The sequence below is a fragment of the Acomys minous genome (assembly GCF_964271855.1).
Source record: "Acomys minous genome assembly, chromosome: 1".
In the NCBI taxonomy this organism is placed as follows: Eukaryota; Metazoa; Chordata; class Mammalia; order Rodentia; family Muridae; genus Acomys; species Acomys minous.
Genome location: NC_140483.1, coordinates 184,422,724 through 184,449,515, shown reverse-complemented (window position 1 = coordinate 184,449,515; position 26,792 = coordinate 184,422,724). Strand labels below are relative to the sequence as shown.

General features: G+C 45.0%; 1 protein-coding gene across 7 annotated transcripts in view; it reads right to left on the bottom strand.

Moving 5' to 3' along the window:
• FGGY (FGGY carbohydrate kinase domain containing) overlaps nt 1-26,792 on the bottom strand; it is a 375,878-nt gene that overhangs the window by 157,670 nt on the left and 191,416 nt on the right. For all 7 annotated transcript variants that reach the window (XM_084784087.1, XM_084784089.1, XM_084784093.1 and 4 more), the window contains exon 8: nt 8,391-8,494. In XM_084784087.1, the coding sequence (XP_084640213.1) occupies nt 8,391-8,494 (104 nt within the window). The remainder of the gene's footprint in view (nt 1-8,390; nt 8,495-26,792) is intronic.

Sequence of the window (26,792 nt, the reverse complement as noted above, 5' to 3'; positions counted from 1 at the left end):
CTCTCAACAACAACGATAACAACAATAAAATGCATAAACCTGGGTAACTTTTAATTTTTCTTTCATTTTTACAGCTAGATTTTAGATCCTTAAATGTGTGCTTTGATGTTTACTATCTATTTCACTGGAGATAGAAATTATCATCCATTAATGGATGTCTTGGGTTTACGATTTTTAAGTCACATGTTAAATTTTTACTTATGCCCCAAGGACAGACCACTGAAGCAGACAATTTCCTAATTGTTTAGGGGGTTCAGACTTGTTGTGAAGACAAGGAATAAGAATAGGTAGTCTACTGTATATATGTGTAATAATATAAATGTATATGTACAAAAATAAAATAATTTTTAAAAAAAGAAAAAAAAGAAAAGAAATGGTACACCTGGGCTCTGTTGGACTATGGGGGCACAGCCAATTAAGTGTGGTACCGGAAGAGAATAGCTTCATGAAGGTGATAGCTTTGTTAGAACTCTTAGGAAAATATCAACCAGCGTTGTGACCTTGGGGTTCCTATGCTATTGCTTTAGCTCAGTTCTTCCTCTTCCTATATGTCAGGCTCTCTATCTTTCATTTGAACACTGGCCACACAATGTAATGGTGACATTTTCTGGGATAACAAATAACACAGTAAGGGCTTAATAAGTGTGCGATATGAAGGTGGTAAGTGACAAAAGTGTATTTTCTTTTTAGGAAGAGAAAATGTAGTGTACTTGTTCCATCTACAAAACTACAAATACCAAAAATGTTTAATAATTTATTGGGTAGTATACAATAGCAACTGAAAAATCCCAGTGGTTCTTTATGTTTAAACATATCTGGCCCAATTAATTTAGATAAAAGTATCTGGAGACACTTGGTAGAAAATAGGACAGAAGCTGTGGGACACCAGGGACTAGTGAAAGTGTCATAGGGCCTAGATCATAGGACCCGCAGTGCTCAGCTAGGATTCAGAATTGTGCGCAGATTTCTGGGAAGAGTGACGCCTTCTGTATGTAGCATTCATGGCCCCTTTCTTTGTGAGCTGCTCAGAGGGAAATTCTGTATTTCACAAAAAGTAAATTCTTATACAAAAATACAAAAACATTCACTTTGTGGTTTACTCTTACTTCTCAGGGGCCCATGACCAACTTAAGGCCTAGTTAAGTCTTCAGAAATTATAGCAAAGCACACAGCGAGGAGTTACACAAAACCCGGGGCTGGGGGGTGGGGATTCAGGTAGGCAAAGGAGAGGAGCATGAGTCCTGAAAGTCCTGACCAGTCTTTGTCAGAAAGCACCCAGACAGAAGACCCATCACTCAGAACCAACCTACCTGTGACAGGGCCCATTCTTTGCATGGCTTCACATAAAACAAAGCCACAAGTTGAAAACCCATTTAAACAGAGCTTTGGCAACCAGAGTTGGTGGATATGTTTGTTCTTATCTGCTTTAAGATATGATTTAGTGAACAGCTCTGTTCCCATGGCATAGTACCAAGCTAGGCTTCTGTGTTGTGTAGACAGTCTTTAGTCAAGGGGAGAAGGCAAAGCCGTGCTCACCGTCAACTAGATGCTTCATATGCTAGTGCTTCCAATGGCTGCACAGCCAACCATTCGACCAAGGTTTGAGACATCAAACTAGAAAGATGTGATCTGTTCTTCAGCAAGCCTCTATAGTTACTACCTCTTGTTGTTCTGTGTGCGTCTGCTCATGTAGTCATTTAACACATGCTGAGCATCTACTACATGTCAACTATAATGCTAGAAGCATGTTAAGTAGAAATGCACTGTTGGGGTGGGGGTGTCCTTCTGTGACGGCAAGCTGGTATGAGCCGCATGCTGGCATTGTTCCATAGCGTAACCCAACACAGCGGGTACTGAACCTTCCTCTTTCTCTGACATCACTTCACTTAGTTTTCCAGAAATTTGAAAACACACAATAGCATCACAGTGACTTTCATTTCTTGATGGTTTAAGGCTGAGTTACTCTGAGGTCAATATATATTAAATCCTTAAGACAGTTCCCATTTGAACTGTTTACCCTGCTGGCAGGAGGGAGACCTTGACAGTTCCTTTAGGAGGGGACTTTCAAGCCCATACTAAAAGAATCTAAATTCTGTTTGGATCTTTGGTCTCTGAGATGATGTTTCTTCTAGAACTCTAAACATTGGTTAAGTTGAAAACTCGACAGGTTGGTTCTTGTGGCAAAAAATCAAAGATCTGAACATTGTTTCAACATGTAGAATTGGGAAATAGAAGCCTATGTCCAATTGAGTCAGGGAAGTAAAGTTTTAAAAGAAAAGTAACGAGGCAGATTATTAAACTCCAGGTTAAAGCCACATGGGAGCCCAGTGACTTCATGTAAGCTGCAGTACTTGGTATCTTGCACAGTGCTCAGTGCAGACTCCATGGTGGCTGCCTTTAGGTCAAGTTCAACCCACTGAGCTACTGCAAAGGCACAGACTGTCACTGCTATGCATCCTCTGAGCAGCCACACAGCCATTAACCCACTAAATAGAAAAAGGAAAATAAATCAATGTGTTTTTCATTTAATGCTCTTCCACAAAAACATTTCCATGACTTGGGAAGCTGGCGGCATGTTTTCAAATTGCCAGATTTAGTACTTGACCACAAAACAGCAGGGGGAGAAAGACGATTAAATAGAGTCTATAAATGCTGCCTTCCCAGGGGAGGATGGTGACAAGTGATGCTGTTTATTTTTATTGTTATCTTTATGCTCGTGGCCTCCGCCATGGTAGTGATTTGGAAGGCTGGCAAGAACAGCACATGGGGCACTGTGGTATAGCATGGTCCAGCCCCAACTCTGCAGTTCCCATCAGCCTTTGGAAAAGATATGCCTCATGACTCTCTTGCCTCTTTCCCACAAAATATTTGAGTGCAGAGCCAACCCAGCCTGCAGCCTGGCTCCTGGCTCTGCTAAGAGCACAGTGAAGGAGCTCAGGAGTCCCACCGCTGGGGCTGAAAGCCTAGCTAGGTATTTGCTTGCTGTCTAACCTTGATAGTTAGCTTCTCTCACTGAGCCTCAGATCCGTCCCTGTGTGCTGACACAGCAACTCTGAGAGCTGCATGAAGTTCCGAGGAGGATGTATCCTCACAGGCCATCATAAAACGTGATAAATATTTATTGTTATCATCACTCCATCAAGAGTGTCCTCTAGAACTTTCAACCCTCTGCTGTTTCCCCTGTGTCCTTGGGAGGGGAGTACATTACTATACCATTCCCCAAGTACTCAGGGCTCATCAGAAGGGAGCTAAACAGGGATGCTCTGGCTTTCCCTCTACTGTTTAAACAGTTCCTTAGGGCAAGCTGGAGTCTTTTGAGGCAAGTGGGGCTCAGGCTAGATGCCAGACAGACTCTCCTGAGGCTTTTGTTTCTGCCCTTTGGCCTGACTGCTGTGTTCCTGATAGGCTGCTAGAATCATGGTGCTAGATAGTCGAGCCCAGCTTTCACATACTGAAATGGCTGGATCACAGGTATTCCTGTGTAAGAAATGGATAAAATGCCTTCCACGCTTGTGGTGCTATTCACAATCCTAGCAGTGCTCTGTGACTTCTAGCTCCCCACAGTCTCAGCATCCCAGCAAGTGTGCCATAAATCTCATCACTGTGGTTTGAAAATCCATGTGTGTATGCATAGATGTGTGTGTGTGTGTGTGTGTGTGTTGTGTGTGTGTGTGTGTGTGTGTGTGTATGTATGAAGACTAGAGGAAAACTTCAGGAGTTATCTTCAGGAACAACATATACTTCCTTTGAGACAAGCTCTCCCATTGGTCTAGAGCTCACCAATGAGTTTAGGCTGGGTTGGCCAGTGAGCCCCAGCGGTCCTGCTGTTTCTGTTTTCCCCATGCTGGGATTACTAGCATATCTCAGAGGCCTGATATCTTTGCATGGGTTCTGGAAACTGAACTCAGATTTTCGTGGTGGGGAGGCAAATACGTTACTGACCTCACTCTGAGCACACTGTGCGTATCCCTAGCTAGACGCAGTTACCCTTTGTGTTGAGGGAAATGCGGGAAGGTTTTCCTCAGATGGTCTGAGATGGCTGTAATGAGCCATTAGTGACACTACCCAGCTCTAACGACATGGTGTGGTCTGAGGAAGGCTTTACTCTGTCTAGCCCAGATTCACCAGAGCCATGGTCTCCATCTGTCTTTCCCAACAGCACAGAGGTCAGACTACATGCAATCTAAGCGCTCCTTGGTATGTTCCAGAGCCATGGGGACAAGATCAGGCCCTCTATATGAGGGCACAGGGAATGGGATAGAAAGGGGTTGGGGGACAGAGATGGAATGTTCTAGAGGTCTGCCTCAGTGGAGGAGAGAAGACAGTACAAGAAAGGATGCTCCCTGTCTATGGTTTTGCGCCTCACTGTATGAACTCACAGGTGGCCAGCACTCTTGCCACGAAGCCTTCCACAATGTTCCCACCATCGGGCACCTTTCCAAAACCAACACCATTACTATACGCTCAGCCTTTGAGGACGATTAGCGAGACATGTCCTCTTTCTTATAAAATACCTGGCCCCAGGCATTCCGTTCTAACTACGTATCCCCAGCCCTGAAAGACCTGGGGCATGAGTGCTTAGTAATCTTTATGTGCACATATCCCTGAGTGTTTTCTATGTGAAACTAAAGAGGACTTAGTTGTGGTAGCTTCAGTTCTAAGCCATAGGTATGCTACAGCCCTATTGAGTCAATCATCTTAAATACTAAGAGGATGGCTGCTATTTTGTGTCAGGGATTCAGCAAAATTGTCCTAAAGGTCACCTCACTAAATGTTCCACATAAAATTGTCCATGTAAAACAGACTAAGAAAGAAGGAAAGGAGGCACTGCAAAATTCAGTATTTTACCTGAATTCCCTTAGCAGGTAGCAAAGAAGCCTCCCTATTTCAGACTCAGTGTCCGCTCAGCGACAGAACACTGCTATCTCCAGGTTCAGGTGAGATGGAAACACCTTCAGACCTCCCAGTTTCTACCAAGTCTTCCTGGAGAGGACGCCTTCCTATTGGATGAGCTATCTGGATAACTAGATGTCAAGCTGTTACAGGACTTGACAGCTCCTGAAAAGGGTGCTGGAGCAGCATCAGGGATTAGCTCTCTCTGACCCTGTGACTTTTTGGCCTCAGGCTAACCCCTGCTGCATGGGATCCTGCACTCTGAAGGGCTGATAGTGATTGACTCTGAGCAAGCAGCTCTGCTTTCACAGAGCGGGGGGGGGGGGGGGGGGGGGGGGGAAAGAGCAGCGTCCCCTTGTTAACTGAATCACGCGCAGGGAAGATGAATGTGCAGCCCGCACTCGAATCTCCTACAATATCCAAGGCCAGATCAGTATGCCCTGTGTTCTGCCTCAGGCCTGTCCTCCCCATTCCTGGAGGTGACAGGGCCTGGGAGAGGAGCGCCTTCTGAGAACTTTCCAATATTCAGTTATTTGGTCATTCATTCGTTCCTTTGTATTTTGTGGTAAATCTCAAAGAAGCCACCTGGATCCGCACAAAGTGTACCAGGAAATTCTGTGTCAATCAAGCACTGAACTGGAAACATCAGAAATGACAGATGGGGAGAAAGTGAATTCTTTTGGTCACATCAAAACAACTTCTTGACAAACCCAGGCCCTCTGGTACCTGTTCTCTGTGGGTGAGTTTTCCCTGACGTTGGTGGTTTTATTTGCGAGACCCACAACAAAGGGGCCCTTGAGCTTCCCTGGGAGTGTTTCCTCAGTCCTGTGCCTCTCCTAGACCTCACAAAGGTGTTATTATTGCCAGCTTGCTGTGCTTGGAGCGCCTGAGGGAGATCAAAGGCCCTCGAGAGCCCAGGCTGGCCTTCCTGCCATAGCATTAGAGTTGATGATTAATCCCGTCGGCCTGCACGCTCCTGCCCACTGGCAAGCACAAAGCAAGGTGGTGCTGGGGACTATATTTCTAGTCCAACACAAGGCAGTAAACTGGCATTTTATGGCTACCACTTACCATATCTAACTGCAGCTGTCAATCAAATTTGTTAAACTCCAACAGTTGTTCCATGTAAGCTATTTATGTCACCAGGACACTTTTATAAGCATTCTGAGTGTCTACCATGTGCCAGTCACATTTGGATAAAATGCACATTATTCAAAAACTCTGGTACAGGCAGCCTTGCCTCCTGCATGATGGATGAAGAATCTAAGACTTAGTGAGGTTGAGTGGTTCACTAGGGTCACAGGGTCAAAAAAGGGCACAGACAGATTCCGCAACTGTACCGGGAAACTGGAAAGCCTACCATCTCTCCGTTCCGTACTGGGCGTGTGATAAGAACACATGATATCGAGCTGCACCGAAAGCAGACAGAGCAAGCTTTAGGTTCTTTGTTCCAGAAATCAGCGTCTTTGTAAGCTCAAGGAAAGCGCTAGAGTTTTCTGTCTAATCGTTCACATTTGTAAAACCTGGAGACAGCAGGAAGAGCCAGCACGGCCCCACGAAGAGACAGTAGCAAGGACGGAAGCTACAGAGGTTCTGTGTCCCATGCACGGGCTCTGCTTCTGCGCAGAAGTCTGAACTGAAGCAGGGAAAGTGTCTGAGACTCAGACCTGGGAAGCAAACGAGATCTGAAGACGGTGGTGATTTAAATGATGTCAGCGAGGACAAGCTGGCAGCGCAGGCCCACTCCAACGGGAAGGAGAGCTGGCTTGCTGGTCCTCCCTTCTGGTAGGAGGCCATCTCGCCTCTGGAGCTTTGTCCTTGCAGCACAGCGCTGCTGAAATGGAGTGAGTGAGACTTCCAATGCCAGTGAAGGAGACTAACACACACACACATATATAATCATAACATGTACTATCTACTACTAAATACACATACTTTGTGTATATATTATGGCTTCCAGTTTTGTGAAGGTTTTATGGGATTTCTGAGTACATGAACAAGTGGGTCTCTCTTGTGCCTTTTCTTGGGTTCTTACCCTTCTATTTGTGGGTATTGTCCTAGTCTGATGTATTCGTTTTATCTCATTATTATCCCTTAGACACCTGTTTGTTTTCTAAAGAGAGACAGAACGAGGTTTGATCCAGGAGGGAGGCGAGATGAGGAACAACTAGGAGGAGCAGAGGGAGGGCAACTTTAATCCGGATATATTACAGGAGAAGAAAACCTTTTCAACAAAAGGCCACAAAGATACTACACTGCCTGGAATTTAGAGAAGCATGAAATAAGATATAGTCCCTTAAGGGCCAGCCCAAGTGTCACCTTAGGAAGATGTCTGTCACTGTGGGCTCCCAGTGGCTGAGTAAGTCGCTGTCCCCTTTCTGCTCTATAGAAACAGGGCTGCTAATCCCAAGCTGGCCTCGTACAGGTTGCTCCCTGAGGGCAGAATGCATACACTTCTCATGCCATGAGCCAGGAACTAGAGCATGCCATGCTCTGCAGAAACCTGGGACTCCATGTGGGGTTGGGGACCTAACTGGCCAGCATGTTCATATGCACACAGAGAACACGGGTGAGAAGAAGTGCCCAGCACAGAGCAGGCCTCAGGCTGAGGCTGGTTCTGAGGACCCCCGGCCATGGCATCTTATTATAAGTCCATCTCAACTATGGGGAAGCCGATGCTATCCTTTTATTCCCAGACATTAGTAGGCAGGACAGAAGAGAAGGTTTCAGACCATACTATCCGATCAAAGTGTCTAGCTGTGAAGAAAAGCTCAGTGACTTTACAGCTTTGCTCCCTCGCTGCGGAGACTGCCTGCATCCCACCCTGCTCCCTGCTCATCTCCTCCTCCTCCTGCTCCTCCTCTTCCTCCTCCTCCACTTTCTGACTGCTTTTACTCATCTGGGAAAAATCCAAGGAGTCGTCCATCTAAGCTTAACAGAGTAATGACTTTTAAATAAAAATATGGTGGAAATGGGTACTTATCGAAATGGAATGCTTTCAGACTCATGCATTTAAAAAAGATATAAATTTTAGGGCAGGCACTAAATTTTACTGCAATCTTGGAGAAAGCCCTTCCACTAATTCATGGAGGAAAAATTAACAAAGTGAAAATTGCTTATCAGTGTTCTTTTGAAGTCATGATATGGAGCCTAATTCTATACATCATCAGGACACTCCCAGAGAGATGGATTTATGCCTGTGGAGGGAGAGCTCAGTGGCCAAGGAAAACAGACACCCGTTTGCAGCCGCCCTATGAGGAGAGATGTCTGGGTGGCTTTGTCAGCTTTGGGGACCAAGCGCACTTATTGAGTACATTTTCCTTGTTTTCAGCAAGTTGGCCTCTGGAAAAAGACCTGGCAAAATAATAGTCAGGGTTGAGATGGGGAAGGAAGAGACAGAAAGAGTGGATGGGGCGAAGGAGCCAGTAGTTCAAGACGTTGCCCTGGGCCGTCTCTGTTCTATGTGGTGGCCTTGCCACTGTGCATGTCACACTTACCCCCATGTGACAGGATGATGTTCCACAGATGACAGCCAGCCGTGACGTCACTGGCTGTCCCTCACAGGCAAGGCCGTGACCTCTCACATCTGCTCCAATCACTCCTGTGAAAAAGTAAAACCAAACAAAATACCTCTTAAGAAAAGTGATGGGGGTCAGGGTGGGGGATGTGGTATAAGAAAGCTAAAAACAAGCAAAAAAAAAAAAAAAAAAGAAAGAAAGAAAGAAAGAAAAAAGACAAATAACAAGGCATAAAAATCTGTGTAGTCTCAAGTAAAATATATAAAAAGTACAAAATAAGAAACAATGACAAAAACTTATTTGCCATCCAAGGGCAAACAAGGAATTGTATTCTGCTTCTGCACACCTTTGGCCCACGCACTGCATCTAACCTTGTCAGAATAATACCAATGGTAATTATTTACATAAAAACAGCAGCCTCGAGACATCTGTGCCCACTAAATAGCAATCTCTGTGTTGTGTGGCACATGGATCACTTCATATTAACACTGTCTAGTAGTTATTGTTAATGCCATAGACAGACACCAAAGGGAAAACTGAGATCTTCAGAGGTTAAGTGACGTGTCCAAGTCAAAGCACTAGTAAGAAGCAAGCAGTCTGGCTTGGAACCTGTTTAACACATTTTATCCCAGTGTCAGGGAAGGCAAAAGCAAAAGCAAAGGAACAGTGTGATGGTTGAATCTCTACTCTTATTTCTACTCCTTCCAGGGCTCCAAGTGTAAAAGACAAGTAAGTCCCTGTTCTAAGAACGCCACGTGGCAGCGAGCCTCCCAGCGACTGGGGAAACAGCCTCTTCATACAGAAACTTGGAAGCAAGCGAGGTTAATAACACAGACAGCTCTTCCACCTTTATGTACTCAAATAGCCGTCGAGAACCAGTGTGTGTGTGTGTGTGTGTGTGTATGTGTGTATGTGTGTGTGTGTGTGTGTGTATCTGTGTGTGTGTGTGTATGTGTGTGTGTGTGTGTGTGTGTGTGTGTGTGTGTGTGTGTGTGTGTAGGACATGGGAGCCAGAGACATGCAAATCTGCACGACTACAATATGAAGAGGAGGTGACAGATGAGTACGGTGGAGAAGAAGCTGGGGTGCAGAGCACAGAGCTCATCAACTCTGCAGCACCTGCTCTCAATCCACAGCACAGGACGCTCAGTCATTCATTCACTCCCTCACTGACTCATTCATTCATTCACTCACTCATTCATCCGTACCCTACAACCTTTGTTCTTTCCTCTGCCTGGAAAGCTGTTTGTCACCTCCTCTCCCGGGCCACCTTTTGTTTATTTTTAAGGTATTGTTACCTTCTCAGAAAGGAGTATTCTGACTATCTAGGAAACGTGCAGTCTCCCAGTTCAACGTTCTCATGGACCCTGACTCCCCCAGCACAAGATACCAGAAAAATTTAAATATCAAATTTCTCTAATAAAGGCTGTGGGAAGCTAGTACTGTCTTACCTACATGATTGGTAGCCCAGGGTCTAGGGTAGTTGCTATCTCAGGGCATGGATTGAGAGAAGGACTGTTCATAAATACAACGAAAAGTTAGACAAGACCTTGCACTCCCCTGCTCACAGTCTGGTGGGGTAGAGAAAACCTTGGATGGAGAATTTCAGCCCAGAAGAATTACTTCACCTTTAGAAATCACAAGGCTCAAATTCTGAATTCCTGTGACCTTACCAAGTTAAAGGCAAAGTACGGGAGTCTCACCAGGCAACAGGTCTGTATATATTGATGTTACCACTTTCTTGGCAGAGCAGGAAGGAAGGATGTGGGTGGGGGGGCAGTACACCCAAAGGGCTCTTACACCTTTCTGAAGTCTGCCCTCAGAGCCCAGCTGCTCAGAAGTCCAGAAGCATGTGAAGTGAGGCTCTTCCAAAGCTCCTGTGCTCAGCACAGTAAGTCAGTCCCAGCGAGCGGGTATCTGAGGTCTGAGGCCTGAACCTACAAGGGTCTTGGGCCTATCTGTTTTCAGACCAGGCCTAATGTTCTGTTCCCTAATGTAGAGGCTGTCCCTGGGGACCACAATGCACAGTCTCAGTCTAGATCCACCCTGCCAGGATGCAGGAGCCAGAGGAAAGGTGACGGCCTCATCCAAGCTAGGGCACACAGGGAAAACACACTTCTGAGGTCTTTGTCTCTGTAGACATAGGTTATAAGGGCCCCAGCAGCGTCTAGTGTCCACCCCACTCAGACTACAGTAACTCAGCCATGTTTCCCTGACTGGCGGGCTTGGGGGTAGCTTCTTAAGTGCAGTACCTGACCGACATTTCTGTGCATGAAATTACTACTCAAACATACAGTACTGATGTTTTCCTGTGTGAGCTCTGAGTCCCCTGTTTAGGACACCAGAACTTTGCAACAGGAAGAATCTGAAAAATAAGAGCAAATTTTAGCAGCCTTTACTACAAGACCTTGATATAAGTAGTTTTCTCTTTTATTGAAAAAAATTCCTAATATGATCAGAACTATTATTATCCTCGCTTTACAAGTGAGGAAATCGAGGCTGAGGAAGGAAAAGAACCTTCAAGCTGGGCTATGATTCACACTAGGAGAACCTGACCCTCAAGTGTTGGCTTCCACCATGAAGACTCAGGTTTTTCTTTAAGACCAGGCAGCCAATATTTACTGTCTATACATCACAAAACACTAGGGTCTCAAAACTATTGGTGTGAGATTCCTGACAGAAAGGAGGCTGACGAGTACTGGTCCCCAGCATAATGAAACTCAGGGATCCCTGCCAGTGGACCTTGCTAACTAGCTCGATTTGAATGAAGTTCAGGCACTTCTAACATTACAAGGCCAACAACTCCCAACTATAGGGAAAGGAGAAAAGGGGAAAATGGTTTTGCTTCTTTTTTCTCCAGTTAGTAGTCACTATGGATTTATCTTACAATGGAGCAATTGGGAAGTAAAAATGAGAAAACAGTGAAATTCGAAAATAAATATCTGCTATGAGACAAAAATAAAGTCAGTTTGCTGATCTGATATTGAGACAATATTCTCAAAACAGATGCCTAATCAGCAGCTGACTTGTCTCTGTCACCAACACCATCATCACCTGAACTACCCATAAAGAACAGCTGTACTCTTCCATTGCTTCAGTCAAACATATCAGGCATCTAAGATAATCTGGGTACCATGCTAAGCTTTTTATATACTCTTAATAAATATGAAAGCAAAGAGCCAGAATGCTCAAGTAATTGGCATTTGGGGTCATACAGATATTAAAAAAAAAACAGTGTAAAGACTGGACACTGTTCTCCGGGGCGTTGAAGCCCTCGATTTTTCATTGTTTTCTCATTTTATGGTCTCAATTTAATTGTCTTATATAAGGTAAATGATCTTGGAAATTTGTGTACCATGGAGCATATTGAGTGTCCTAGTCAACAATTTGAAAAAGCAGTGCTTTATTAGCCCCCAATTCTGCCACAAATTAGAATTTACCCCCCTTTCCCAAAATGAGAGAATAGAGTCAATAACGGTCCTCCCTCACATGCTCTCAGAGCGCAGGGTCTGTGTGCTTCTTCTAATGGGCCTGCTGGAAATAAGCAAATGCTCCTTTTAGGACCCTCATTCTCCAGTCCTGATGCACAGACACCAGCCACACTTGGCTGAACCAGCAAGAAGCTGCTCTTACCAGATTTCCTCAGGGAGGGAGGGTCTTTGCACTGCCTGGTGCCACCCTGAACTCCACAGCAGCACCCAGGTAAGGTACCTGCGAGAGCACGGTAACCTCAAGAGTGCTGTTTTCATTTTCCTAAGGCTATGCGGGGCTTGGAAGGGCTGCTGCTCTCAAGACAAGAAGCCCAAGTGCAGTCAGAGAATAGGAAGAGATGGTGGGAGTGGGGTGGGCTTTCTCCTTTCTGAATAAACATTTCCCAGTCTATAGAGCAACCATCGGTTACACGCATACATCAGGAACCGACTCATGAGATGAGGTTTTGACAAACACAGCCCTCAAGCAATGCTGAGGCCTTTCATATATTGTAAAACTTTCAGTTTATTCTGAATTCCTCGGAAAGCTTGCTTACAAGAAGAATCAGTTGCTGAAGAAATAAGAACAAACAAAAGCAGTCACATTTCAAACTGTGTGGCCTTGCACAATGCCTAGCTGATGGCAACTGCTCAGCCGATTTTTTGTTGTTGTGGACTGAAAAACAGGTACCAAGAAAATAAGCTTCGAATTCAGGGACTCCCATGTACCGGCTCTCTGCTGTCAAAATTCAGGCATAATTCATATCAAGTAACATGTTTAAAAACAAAACTTGAAAGAAGTTAAAACAACGGGCAGTTTTCTTCTTTGCCTCCTCCTGCTGCCCACACCTCCTCATCCATCTTCCGTAGCGACATTCACTGAGCACCTACTATACTGACAAACAGAAAACGAGACTTTGCAAATGGTATGATTTCAGAGTCCATTATCCTGTAATTTATCAAACCACAACTGCTTTGAAATTTTTATAGGGTTATATGGAAGAAAAACAACCCAAGTTCTCGCATCCACGTTATAATTATGCCCCACTTTACAGCCATAAAACAGTACTTTAGAGTTTGCAAGCTTCCGCCAACACTGAGCCCCTTTATTCCACCTCAAGTTGACAGAACTGAATTTCAGAGATGGGAAATAAGTTCACTGCATGCTTTGCAGAGGCGGAGGTAAGGCTCAGAGGAGGATTTACTGAGTCTCTGACTCTTAGGCGCTGGAACCCTAAAAGAAGATTCTCTTGACAAAACAACCAAGACTCTGCACAGAAGAGGAAAAAAGATGAGTTTTGAACATGTCTGAAGACTTGGTCAACTCTTAATTTGGCCATTACAAGGAATGAGTTGACAAATAAATTCAATTGAATAAATTGTTCAAATAAGCTTGCAGGAAGATTAGCTTTCTTGGAAGACCACTCCACATGGGGCACCAGCCTCCTGTGTGGAAAATACGGGGCAACTTCTAGATCCTCAAGGGTAAGAGAGGCATTGTCTCTGCAGAAGGCCTAAGTCTAGTCTACATTTAGACGTACAATTCTGTAATCCTGAATAATATTTACACTACATAGAACTTAATGTGATCGCTTGACATAATAGAGATTTAAAGACTCTGTGACTTGGGTTAAGTTTCTTATCTTGTACTTTACCTCAGTTTTCACATACATGCAGTTAGGAAGCACCTTCATCATAGGAATGTTACATACACGTTAATATATTTAAAGTGCTTAGCTCAGTCAGCAGCACAGCCTTTGAACAAGAACATGTTCTATCAGAAGCATCCAGCTCAGCAGTTAACAGCTGCATATCCCTAGTGAGCAACTGAAATATGGCCAGCAGAGCTGATCAAGTAAGCTTCTATTTTTCTCAATTTTAATTAAGTTAAATTTAAATCTCCATGTAACAGTGGGGATATAACAGGTAGTACAGGTTAGCCCATGCTTCAGACTGTATGCATATTTGCTATTTCTTTTATTATTTTCTCACTGTCCATACTACTGTTATTTAGTTTGATGTATGTCCTAGTATTTGGGCTTCAATCCTGCTTATTTGACATTGGGTAATGCTCTGAAATACAGATATGGAACCCTGGTTTCCACCCAAAGGACCTTGGTAGTAACACATGCTTACAGAAAAGCTGTGGAGATAGACAGGCACAGGAAGCACACTGGGGCCATCAAATGGAAACCATGCAACCTGGGAACAAGCAGGACTCCCTGTGGGTGTTTTCACAGACCCTGGCGCATGTGCCCTTTGCTGGCCTGGATGAGACGTGTCTGTCATCGCGCATCTCCTCATGCCGCTCCCCGTGCCCTAAGTAGCCTCTCCTGCATGGAAAAGGCTTGATCAACTCTCAGTTTGGCCATTAGGAGGAACGAGCTGACTCAGCCCTCACGAATCCACTCCAAAGCCTCCCGTGGCCATCAGAAACCTTTCTGGACCACATCCCTCTGCATCTGCCAAGCAAGCCAGCCAGGCAGAACATCTTTTGTGTCCCAGTGATGGACATGGGGCCACCATTATTACATCTATTCATTTGTTTATGTGCACAGCTGTCTTTGTCTGCTAGGTGATGAACAAGCTGGAACCCAGGAGAACTATCCTTTAATTAACATGTAACGACTGTATGTAAAATTGGACCATGTAGGGGTTGTTGCTGAATGAATGGATGACTTGTGGGAAGAAATTATATATGTGTGTGTGTGTGTGTGTGTGTGTGTACATACATATATTATATATACACTTTTAAGGTGCTTTTTAGATAACAATAGCACATTCATCATGAACAACTGTTCCAAAATTGTATGAAAAACAATGAAAATTAAGAGACTTGTTGTTTATAATTATTCAATTAATAGACCCTCACACATTAGCTTTTAAAAACTGCTAAAAAATGACCTGTAAAAATAAAGTTTCCATTGATTATTAGAAGATTGTTTTGTGACTAACACTTTGCAAATAGAAACTGCATAACAATTATCTTGAGGTGATTATTGCTACACAGGTCTACAAACAGAGGAGATGGGAACTTTTTAAAAAAGATGTATTTTATTTTTAATTATGACTGAGAGGGGGAGAGGAAGGGAGGAAAGGAGAGAGGGAGGGAAGGAGGCAGAGACAGAGAGACAGAAACAAAGACAGAGGAAGAGAGAGGGAGAGAGAGAGAGAGAGAGAGAGAGAGAGAGAGAGAGAGAGAGAGGGAAACAGACAGACAGACAGACAGACAGACAGACACACAGTCAGAGACAGAGACAGAGAGACAGAGACAGAAACAGAGAGGAGAGATCCCAAAAGCACCTGGTGTGTGGTGGAGGCCAAATCCGGGCAACAGTTGCCCTGGAGGTGGAGGTACAGGCATGTGTGAGCAGCCCGATGTGGGTGCTAAGATATGAACTCCTGTGATCCACAAAAGCTGTGTGTGTGTGTGTGTGTGTGTGTGTGTGCTCTTAACTGCTGAGTCATCTTTTCAACATCAGGAAAACAAAAAGTTGGAAGTAATTTTTCCAAGGTCGTCACTATTACGACAGGGGAGGGGGTGGCATGTCAACATCTGTCTGGCTTTCACTTAGCCCCACCCTACACTAAAAACCTCTTTCCTTTTATAGTTATTTACAGTCCCAGGAGATACAGTTGAATCAAGTATCTTTCAGAATTTGCTTGCACAGGCCACTGGAGCAAGCCCACAGGGTTAACCTGGTGATCAACAGGTGCTGAGAGGGCAGCTGAAGTCACGGTGTTCCCAGAGCACTGTTGGCTTTGACAGGAGTAGCTCTAGAGTTCACACAACACGAATCCCAAGCTAAGTCTATCTTGGAAAGAGTCCTGTGTTCAAGCACATATGGGCAATGTAAAACGGACTCAGTAGGTTTAATATACATGTTTATGTACGTGTGTACACATATATGTATATATATACATATATATATATATATATATATATATATATATATGTACAATAGCGATCAGGAGGTCATGAACTTGGAAGTCATGGGGACACACGTGGGAGGAGTTGGACAGGAGGAGGAGGAGGAGAGAGAGGAAGAGGAGTGATACAGAAGCAGTCCTCATGTACTACAAAGTTCTCAAAAAGTAAAGTTACAATTTACAACATCCTGTGATTTAAGCCTAGGGAGATTTCGCAGAGCTTGGCACTGCGATCGCCCCACTCCCACTCTCTGATCTCCTCCAGGCCTAGGAGACAGCGAGTCTTGTGGATGGGCATTTAGTTAGAGAGACTAAGAGGGGTGCACTGGGATTAGATGGCCCGGTTTTACTTCTGGTAAAAGAGAGAACCTAATAACCTTACGCCTCAGTCTCTGGAACTGTCAGGTTGGAAAGGAAGTAGGCAGTGGCCTGTGGGCTTCTGTGGAGATTACATGAGTAGAGGAGTGACTGGGGCAGCTGGGGCAGCTCCCTCCACACCTTGGTCTGTATTTCTTTTCTATTTTTCAAATCCATTCTTTTTTAAAAATTTATTTGTTTAATTATTCACTTTATATCTTTTTTATTTTTTATTAATTTATTCGGATTACATCTCAATTGTTGTCCCCTTACTTGTATCCTTCCATTCTTCCCTCCCTCCCTCTTTCACCCTATTCCCTTCCTCTAGATCTGTGACCGAAGCGGACCTCCTCCCTTACCATATGGCCACAGCCTAGCAAGTCTCATCCTGGTAGCCTGCTTATCCTTTCTCTGAGTGCCACCAGGCCTCCTCACCAAGGGGAAGTGGTCGAATAGGGGATACCAGAGCTCACGTCTGAGGCAGTCCCCGCTCTCCACTCAGCTGTGGAGAATGTCCTGTCCATTGGCTAGATCTGAGCAGGGGTTCAATGATTACTGCATGTATTATCCTTGGTTGATGCAGTAGTTTGAGCAGATCTGCCTATCAAGATATTCTTGTAGGTTTCTAGGACCCTCTGGATCCTTCTATTTCCCCATTCTGCCATACTTCTCTCACCTAGAGTTCCAAGAGGAAGTCCTCCCATCCATCCCAATCTCCTGGTAAGTAAAGACTTTCATGGGACATCCCTTTTAGGCTAGTGTCCAATTATAAGTGAGTATATACCATGTGAGTCTTTCTGCTTCTGGGTTAACTCACTCAGTATGATCATTTCTAGTTCCATCCATTTACCCACAAACTTCACGATTTCCTTGTTTTTAATAGCTAAGTAGTATCCCATAGTGTAAATGTACCACAGTTTCTTTATCCATTCTTCGACTGAGGGACATTTATATACCTTGGTCTTTCTTCCTGCTACTATCACAGCTCTGTAGGAACAGGGCTCAGCATGGCAGCTTACACATTTGCTTTAACTTGGTGTACACAGTGCCAGATTTACAATATCTTATGCACATAGTGCAGAACACCTGCTTTCTGTCCTTCGTATGCAGTACATGACAGAATAGCGGAGCGAGCGGGGGATAAGGAAGATGAGATAGTGCCACAGCTCAGGATCCTGTTGTAAACATTAGTAAGAGTAACTAAAACACGTGTTCATATCCGCAAAGCCATAATTACACAAAGTATCGTTCAAGCTGCAATTCAATTTGTGATGGTGCTAATCAATTATTTCTGTCTTAATGACAGAATCTTCCATAATGTGAACTAATAGGAAACTAATATGAATGGCTAATGGAGGTTCAGAAAACAGAAAACAAAGACCAGACCCTCAGATAATTGGGTCCTACTCCTTTGTTCCTTACCTCTACCCAGAGAGACCAAATCTCAAAGACTGGCTAATACATAATAGCTTAGAAATGTGGAGCCTAAATAACAGGCGCAAAATCCCCATCTAAAAAAAAGCAAAAGTTTGATATTTTTCCTAACCTCAATAGGACATTCAGACAACAGGTTTGTCATCATCAATATCTTCATAAAAGGCTTGTAGGCGTCCTGCACAGTGAAGCGTCAAGTTGAAATCCAACCCTACCCAAATTAACATAAAAATTACTTTAAAAATGTGAGAATTGGCCTAAGTATCACAAATGTTTCTTATCAAATATGTGTTTATGTAGATTCAAAACTGCAGCTCTAAATCATACAGGGTCTGTTGAGCTCAAACAAATGAACTGCCTAATACAACGACTTACTGAACCCAACATCAAAGCAGATATCCAGTATCAAGTGCTAGAAAGCTTAAGAGAGAAGCTATTTCCTTCATTCTGTAAGATTTCTGTTTCCTAGGGGTGGGAGAGACTGAAAAAAACAAGCAGTCAATGAGCTAAGTCTCAAGAGAGGATGGGACCTCCAGATGTGGGCTCTAAGGGATAGGCGGGGTGGGGTGGGGCCTCCACAGGCAAACGAGATAGGAAGGAGTACACCAGTTAGCAGAGGACAGTTTGATGAAGAAACAGGCATTTTGGGTAGACCTTTAGGCAACTGTCAGTAAGCTAAGGCACAGGTGAGAGGAAGGAAGGACGGCTGCTTAAGGAGTCTGCTGGGTTATCAGCTGAAGTGGACGGACCTGTATTCTGCAGAACTTGGTTGGTCTTGGTCTGATGTCAGTCAGATAGGACCCTGATTCTGGTCCACTAGGCTAACCTCTACACACACAGACTCACCTCTTTGAGTGCCAGGTTTCTTAGCTATAGACTGCAAATACTGCCTTCTACTTTATTAGGTCATTGCTCTCAATATTTGTGTTTGACAGGAAATGCTTTCTCAGTATATGGTGTCCTGAATATTGTGCTGAAGGTACTGGAAGGAACCTTCCCACAGTAGGAAGAAGAAACTTTATTTTCATCTCCCCCAAAACAGGTCTAAAATCCTTGGATTTTCTGACGCAGAGTTTGAGGCACATTGTAAGACCTTTGAATGAGAGGTTCCTGTTGAGAGGTCAGCCACACCCCTTCCTCTAGGGAGAAAGGCTCACAGAGAAGCATCTGACCAGAGCTGCACTGAGCTGCCCCTAGCTCGGTACTGCTGGGCCAGGCTTCTTGCACACTCAGATCTTCCGGGCTTCTCTTTGTAAAACCTAAAGCATTCAGTGTCCGGTTTCTTTGGGTCTTCATGGCCTTAAGAGGATTCCCTCAGCACACAAAACCTACAGTAAAGCATCTGCATTTCCTACCTGTCGTGCTATGGGGGCCTCTGACACAAGCCCAAGGTGTGTGAGGAAAAAAATATTTTTCTTCCTTCCATATCATGTCCAGGGTCTCTGCACTCGCCTTACTCCTGGGCAAGTTCAAATAGTCAGTCACTATGTTTAAAGAACATGGCCCTGGACCTGGGACACAGAGACTATTAATACTTTCTCCTGGGAGAACAGGCAGTAATCCCAGAAAAGCACCCAAAGACACTTCGGAAGGACCCCAAGTGGACATGAGAAGGCTTAGATAGTTTCATCAGGATATCTGGGCTAGGGGAGGAGAAGAGAAATGTAAAAGAAAAAGACCATAATTAGCAGGTTAGCTCTCCTCTCCCTGACTGCTGGCTGCACCTCCTCACTTGGGATGGATTTCTGTTCTGTTGGAAGCTTCTAGAGGTTTTGTGGGGTTAGTTGAACATTCACAGAGCAAAGCTTGGAATTCAGTCTAAGAGCCAAAACCAGGCCAGGTTTCTATAATGCTGGGAGTTCCCCTGGAGAGTGTCAAGGGCTCCGCTACACAGAGACTGATTAATCTCGCCTGGCCCCAAGCTTCAGACAATAAAGGGACCGAAAAGAAAAACAGACCCTGAAGCAGGATTCGGACTCTACCCCTCCTTTCCAATTCCCAGCGGACTGGGACTGGGAGTGAAAGGTGACCCCCTACCCAGAAGAGTCAGGCTGCAGGGCTGGGGATGAAGGGACATGTGGACCCCTGAGCCAGCTTGGCTGGGATAAAGGCCTGGGTTGTAGCACAATGAAGGACATGTGGCTGAAAGAGCTTCAAAAGGAATAAAGTCTTAGGTAAATAAACAAGACAGAGAAGGAGGAAATGGAGAATTGCAGCGAGTCTCAAAGGAAAGCCCTGGCATTGCTCAAGAGCCGCAGCAGGAAAAGGTGGACTCAGAGATTTGACCCTCCTCAGGGCTCTTCCCCTGCACTGCTCCTCATGCCTGCCTTCTCTGCTTGCCCTACACCCTGCCCGGCTCCACAGGCAATGGAGATCAGTCAAACAGGGAGAAACTTGTAGATTCTATCACGGAGCCAGCCCCGCTTTAGGCTTAAGTGATGTCCCTAAGTCGGGTCTGCTCTGTAAAATGGAGGGGATGATTTAAAGTAGAAAAGGACAGAGAGTGAGAGTAGGCTTTATCTGACAGGAGGGCACTGGCTCATGGGCCCTGGGGCCTGATGAATGTCTTTATCTGCCCAGAGCTTCAACTCCACACCCATCTACTGATCCAGCCTATGAGCTCTCACCATCTGAGAGGCCCAGACTCTCACCCCTCTGCAGAGAATGGGAAGACTCTCAAGCTGGGCTTCTTGTAGGAGGAGCTAACTCATACACCATGAGGTCTGTGGGCATATTTCTGAGGTCCTCTCCCCTTAGACCTTAAGATAAGAGCTATCCTCCACTTACTGAAGTGTCAGTCGGCTTCTTTGCTGCAGCCTTCACCACTACCACTATCATCACCATCTTCAGTCCCACCACCATGCCACCATCGACACTACGATCACCACCACCGCAGCTGGCATGTGGACTCTATGGAAACGAAGTAATCCAGGCCAAGAAGAAAGTACGATACCCAGGTGGCAGAGCCATCATGGTGATAGCAAAGGGAGAATGCGATGGCACGGACACTGAATTCAGCAGTCAGCGTTGGGAAACCTCCACTGCAACCCTTACGGATGGTGTTGGCATAGTGTCTGTCTATTTTGCGTGTGGCCTCTGGACCCAATTTCTCTTCAGTACACGCTGCATATCTATACTATTTTTCACTTATGCTTGGCTGGTTTTCCTTCTGAATTTGCTATTTCTATCAGAAATCGGTGTTACTTTCCACTGCCACCTTGCAAGAGTTATAAACCATGAGTTATAAACAAAGGGAGATACTAGATTTAGAATGCCTTTTGTAAGTGAAGAAAATTTAAAATGATTTTAAAAGATCACACCCAACTACCTTAAAGGCCCCCCATCCCCCTACCCCCCACCCTCTGCCCCGAGGCAAACCTAGAAATTGACTAGGTCAGTCCCAAGTCTTCGTTCTTTGGAGAAAGACTCCTCAGGTGTCTGTCTGGACTAAGGAAGGGAGATGTGGCACTTGCTACAGGGCTCCTGCATGCCCTGGTCCCACAGCAGCAACTGTGCTGTCAGGGGGCATCACTCCCTAATGCTAGCCTGGGCGGCTCCTTATCCACAGCCCACCTTCTTCCTAACAATGTCTGTCGACTCGTGGCACCATCTGTGCCAGGCCAGCAGGTATATTTTCTTAATTTTGACAATCACTTTATTTTTTTATGTTTGGTAGTTAACACCTGCAGATAAGTTTATGCTTTGCACGCTTGCCTGCCTCCCGGCGAGGCCAGAAGATGGGGTGAGACTCCCTGGAACCGAGTTACAGATGGTTGTTAAGTTGCCGTGTGGTCCTGGGGGGTGAATCCACGGCCTCGGGAAGAGTAAGTAGTGCTCTTACCCACTGATCCATCTCCAGCCCCATTCAGCATTTTAAACCATTTCCAGTTAGCAGGCTTCCATTTTACTGATCTACAGAAACGCTGTACATACTCGTGACGCAAGTCCTATGTTGCAGGAACTGAAGGATAGGATTTTGCCTATTGCAGTTAGCAAAGTGGGGGCAGATTAACTAAATTTAATCTGGCTTTGAGTCCACTCAGAGCTGGACTTCAGCCTTGAAGATGTGTTGCGGGCTAGTCTACCTTTACTCCTGGGTCCCAACTAAGAGCCTAGTTTTTAGTATTTTTTCCTTGATCCTGATCCATACATCCAAATTTTTATCTTCCAACTGCAGCCTTACCAGATGGGTTATTAGTTTCTAAACCACCAGATGATAAATGTAGAAGCTTAAACATGTTAAACTCAGCTCTAGACTTTTCCAGTCTTGGTCCTCAAGACCTTTACCAAGTAGTTCTTCAAGCCTTCTAATAGGAGGTGTGTGTGTGTGTGTGTGTGTGTGTGTGTGTGTGTGTGTGTGTGTGTGAAATTTCATGCAGCTTTTAGTACTGAAGGATAATCTAATCATATCAGAATGTTCAATAAATTCTCCAATGACATAAGAAATACTTTGTACTTTTGCTTGCCACTATTCCAGTATCAGTATTTTAAGAGGATGAAAAATTTAGCATATAAAATATGTATTATATATGAATGAAAGGGAAGCATGACCCTTGCTCTTCATCTCCTGGCCTATGAAAGGCTACACTTAACAAAGCATCCTGTGGAGTCATATTCCTGGTAGCAGCAGGCCTGAGATTTACATTTGAGCCTGTATGACCCCATAGCCTCTACTTACTTCTGTCAAAGACAATCATGCCATGTGCCTGCTGTGGAGAAGGACACCTGCAGGCCTTCATGACCCTGCATCTCTTAAAAATCTTAACTCTTTCCTTCTCTTTCCCTTCATGATACCGTCTCAGATCCAGCCTTCAGCATCTCCTACACAGTGCTCGCCAATGATATCGTAACCTCTCTGCCTTCCAAGTCTCCATTTAAAAACTACTCCCTCAGGAAGAAAAATTCCAAACCTTTAAAAATTACATGCAAGTACCTTAACATTTCCCCTCACCTGTATCCCCCACATCAACACTCACAATTAACAGCACCGCTGTTGTGAAATGCTCAAGGGTCCCTGCTCCAGGGCAGCAAGGCAGGCCGTCCACGCCCACCCGTCCTCACTGCTCACCCTGCTTCTCACCTCACCTTCCTCCCAAGCCCACCTCATCTTATTATCTCTTGCCACCCTTAGGTGCAAATACAACACCATTTTTTTTAAGCGAGGTGGATCCTCCTTGTCCTCATCAAGCAAGATGAAGTGATAGCCCTATAGCGCCCTTCACACACGTTTATTTGGCAGTCCCCAGAGCAATGAGTAACTCCTCTACTTTAATCATGCTTCCTGTCCTTGAGGGGAAGGCGGTGGACTCATGCATGCTCACATCTCTATGTCCACACAGTGACTTGTGTTTACCGAGGACTAGCGCCTAGGTACAGCATGCCTTAACAAAAAACATGCTTTACATAAACTGCCAAGGCCAATGATGGTCCTTGGATGCTCCAATAGCATGTGGATCCTGCAGCAGGCATTTTCTTACTTTGATTTGCTGGTTTAAGTTCAGGAATCAGAGCTCGGTTTTAAAGGGACTCTCTGGATGAGTGACAACAGATGTGAATAAAAGCTGCACTTGCAATCACTCTGACACGTTTGGGGCTGTCATTGTTATCATCTTCTGTGAAGCATAAAGAAAAAACCATTTCAAATAAAAGGGAAAGATAATTTTATATTTTTAGCTTAGTAGTAATCAAACAGGAGCCAGAAGTATAAAATGAACACCTAAAATTTAAATTCTTGTTCACTCCATGGATCTGTGCTAAGTAGGTGTCAAATCCCATCTTCCTTTCAAGACCCACTAACACACACACACACACACACACACACACACACACACACACACACACACACACACACACTTGAAATTTTGGATTATGGTATTTGCCACCTTAAATGGTCCAGTACTTAGCATGCTGCTAAGCAAACTCATTCATAGATGTATATATTCATTCATATACTGAAGTCATTACTGGGTTTAAGAAAAGACTATAAACAGATATCGTTGCCCATAAGAAGCTCACAGTGCCAGTGGAGGAGGCAGCAGCAATGTCACTGTGTATTTAGGTGTTTAAATATTATTGTCTATGTGTTATAGTTACTCATGGAGATATATACAAGTGGAAAGAATTATTAGTTCATATGCATTAGTCTGGGGTGTAATGTTACATCTCAGGATAGCATACAGTGTATACGAACTCCTTTGAAGAGTCATATTATTTGGGAATATTTGATGTATTTCACAGAATCCAATTGTGTGGGTTTTTCTTTACAAGTTTCAGCTGTGAAAGCCCTGTTTATAGAAGGTGTCGGAAGCTTTCACTCATATTAACAACACCAGTAGGAGATGGCCCTACAGGGCTTCACGGTGGGGAGTTACAGGCTGACACACGTTCAACTCCTTAAGCTAAATTCACTCCAGGAGCCTGTAACAATATGGATGAACAGCCTAACACATCCTCTTAAGACAAGAGAAGAAAGGCTTTGATAAAAACCAAAACAAAAACAAATAACAACAAAACAAAAAGATGATTCTTTAGGCTTTTGAATCTATTTTAAAAATCAGATATGGAAAAGTTGGCCAACATGGCTTGTTTGAAGGTATATATTTATAATGCTGCAGTCAGACACACCATAGCCACTAGGCTTACTGTCTCTGAGGGAGAGCAGAGATCACATATGTGCAGCAGACCACAGACCTCTCTTTATGCTCCATTTTGGAAACATGGCTATTAAAATGCAATCTTGTTACCTGGCATAATTGTTGTCCTTTGGGATGTATATACAGCTTTTCAGATGACCAACTACAGCTGGATCCACCTTTCTCATTGCCTTTTAAGGTACCTGGGTAATGACCATCCACATGGGGGCTGGCACATGACGGTAACAAGCCTCCATCCTGTCCCACCCCGCTCAGTTCAACCACTGACCAGAAGCTGTGCTGAGGTGCAAGGTGAGCTACAGAGCTGTATTCTAAACCATTTGAACGTTATATTGGTTATGCTTCTGTCTCTGACAGAGTCAGTGCCACGGGCAGCCTGAAAGAAGACAGATTTATTTTGCCTCATGGCTTTCGGGTTTAATCCACCCTTGTAGGGAGGCCATGGTAGGGTAGCTCAGGTCCCAGTGAGTAGAGGGTGAGACAGGAAGCTGCCGGGAATAACATGCCCCTGGGGATCCAACCTAGGACTCTATCATCTCACAACATTTCTAGGCCTCCCTCCTCAAATAGTTGCACTCTCTAGGGACTAAGCTCTCAAATCTTAACCTGCGGGAGACGTTATATATACAAACATAACAGGTGACCAGACATGTGCTCAAGTGTAGAAAATATTATAATAAAGCTAGAAACCAGATAAACGCCTATGAGTAATTCTGGTTTTCAGGTAAAACCATTCTCTTATTCTCTCTTTCCTCCTCCTCCTCCTCTTCTTCCTCTTCTTCCTCCCTCTTCTCTCTCTCTCTCTCTCTCTCTCTCTCTCTCTCTCTCTCTCTCTCTCTCTGTCTCTCCCCCCCCCTCTCTCTCATCCATATTGTGAATTCATTTACTGTGACCAATTGGGAATTATCTACATAACTGACTTCTACTGTTGTCCCCCCAGGCATTCTCCAGTCTCTGTCTCCAGGAAACAGTAATTTCTAAGTAAGACAGGGGCAGAGGCAAGTCACGTGGGGGGGGGGTAATTTGTCACTGTCACCCCAAATGAAGATGGGAACATTAAGCATGGGTGGGGATGCTGCAAGTCTCCATCATCCTGCAGATGGGTGGGGATGCTGCAAGTCTCCATCATCCTGCAGATGGGTGGGGATGCTGCAAGTTTCCTCCGGCACTAAGCACCAGCTGGAGTGGTTGTCTCTGCATTCACACCTGTCAGATCTGCTACTCTGAGATGGCATTTTTTTAACTGCTTTCACCATGACTTTCGTTCTCACCACTGGTATTAGCACACATAGCTGTACCTCCGAGGATACACCCTTCATGCAGGGCATTCCACACATCGCTCACGTCACAATCAATCCTGAGGAAGCTACTGAAACAGAGTTGATTCAACCTGTTAGGTTCAGAATTCCAAGCTTCCCACAGGCAGCTTTCAGATTGGCATGGCTAGGACTGCTGAGACCTCCCGGTGGGTTAGGAGAGCTGCCTGCAGAGTCACACCCAGGAGGCACTGTTCTCACTCCATTGACAGAAGGAGAATCAGAGGCACAGAGCAGTTACGCTCAGTGAAGGGACATGACCCCAGGCCTTGGCTGCGCAGCTCACGCTGTGCCAGGCAGGCTGTCTTCCAGGCTGGTCCACTCTGCTTGCCACCCAAGCTTACCATGCTGAACCACTCCTCATCTACAGCGGGCCTGTTAATATTTCCAGGCCTTGCACATGCTGTTCCTGCTTCTTGACATGCAGATCCCATTTTCATTCTGGGAGATGCTTTCCTTAGTTTACTCCAGCCAAGCTAATGAGCTCACGCCCTCTGCCCTCCCAGACCTCCCAGAGGAGCGGCGTGCGGCCTATGCCTACTTTGCTTTGCATGCACCTCTGCCTCCTACTGTGGCTGCATGTATACCTCCCCTTTAAATATCTCCATAGGGTCACTCCTGTTAGCGTTCCTATTTCACAGGTGGCGAAAACAAGGCATGAAATGTCAAGTGATTTCCTAGGGGGCCAACGCCTGCCCATAGACTCAGGGCTTGGGTAGTTGTGAGTCCTTCACGACTCAGCGGTGCTACCTCAAAACGTCTAGTTCTCGCTGTCTTCAGAGCCAAATCTATGAGACTCACAGCAGCACGTGATGAGCAGCCATACAGGAAGGGGACAAGACTGGAGGCTAAAGAGGTTTCTCTGTATTCCCACGATCTTCCTTAGCTTCCTACAAGGCACTGAGACAGCATGGGGAATTCCAAAAGCTATTTATTTCTCTTTACTCAGACACTGGCATATCTGAATGCACAGTTAAGAGAAAACTGAAAACAGGAGAATGAAACAGGACTACTGGGAGAGCCTCAGGGAGGTGGCAGCAGTCACATGCAGGCTGCTGTAGGACGGTAGGTGGAGACGTGCGCTTTCCCACCATCAGCTGCCGATGTGTCACACAAAGCCAGCAGGCGTGCACTGGGGGCAGCATGTAGACCATGTGCTGAGCTTCTGTGCCGTGAGAAACAGCGGGCAGCACCAGGGAAGTCTTAAAGGCCTAGCCCCAA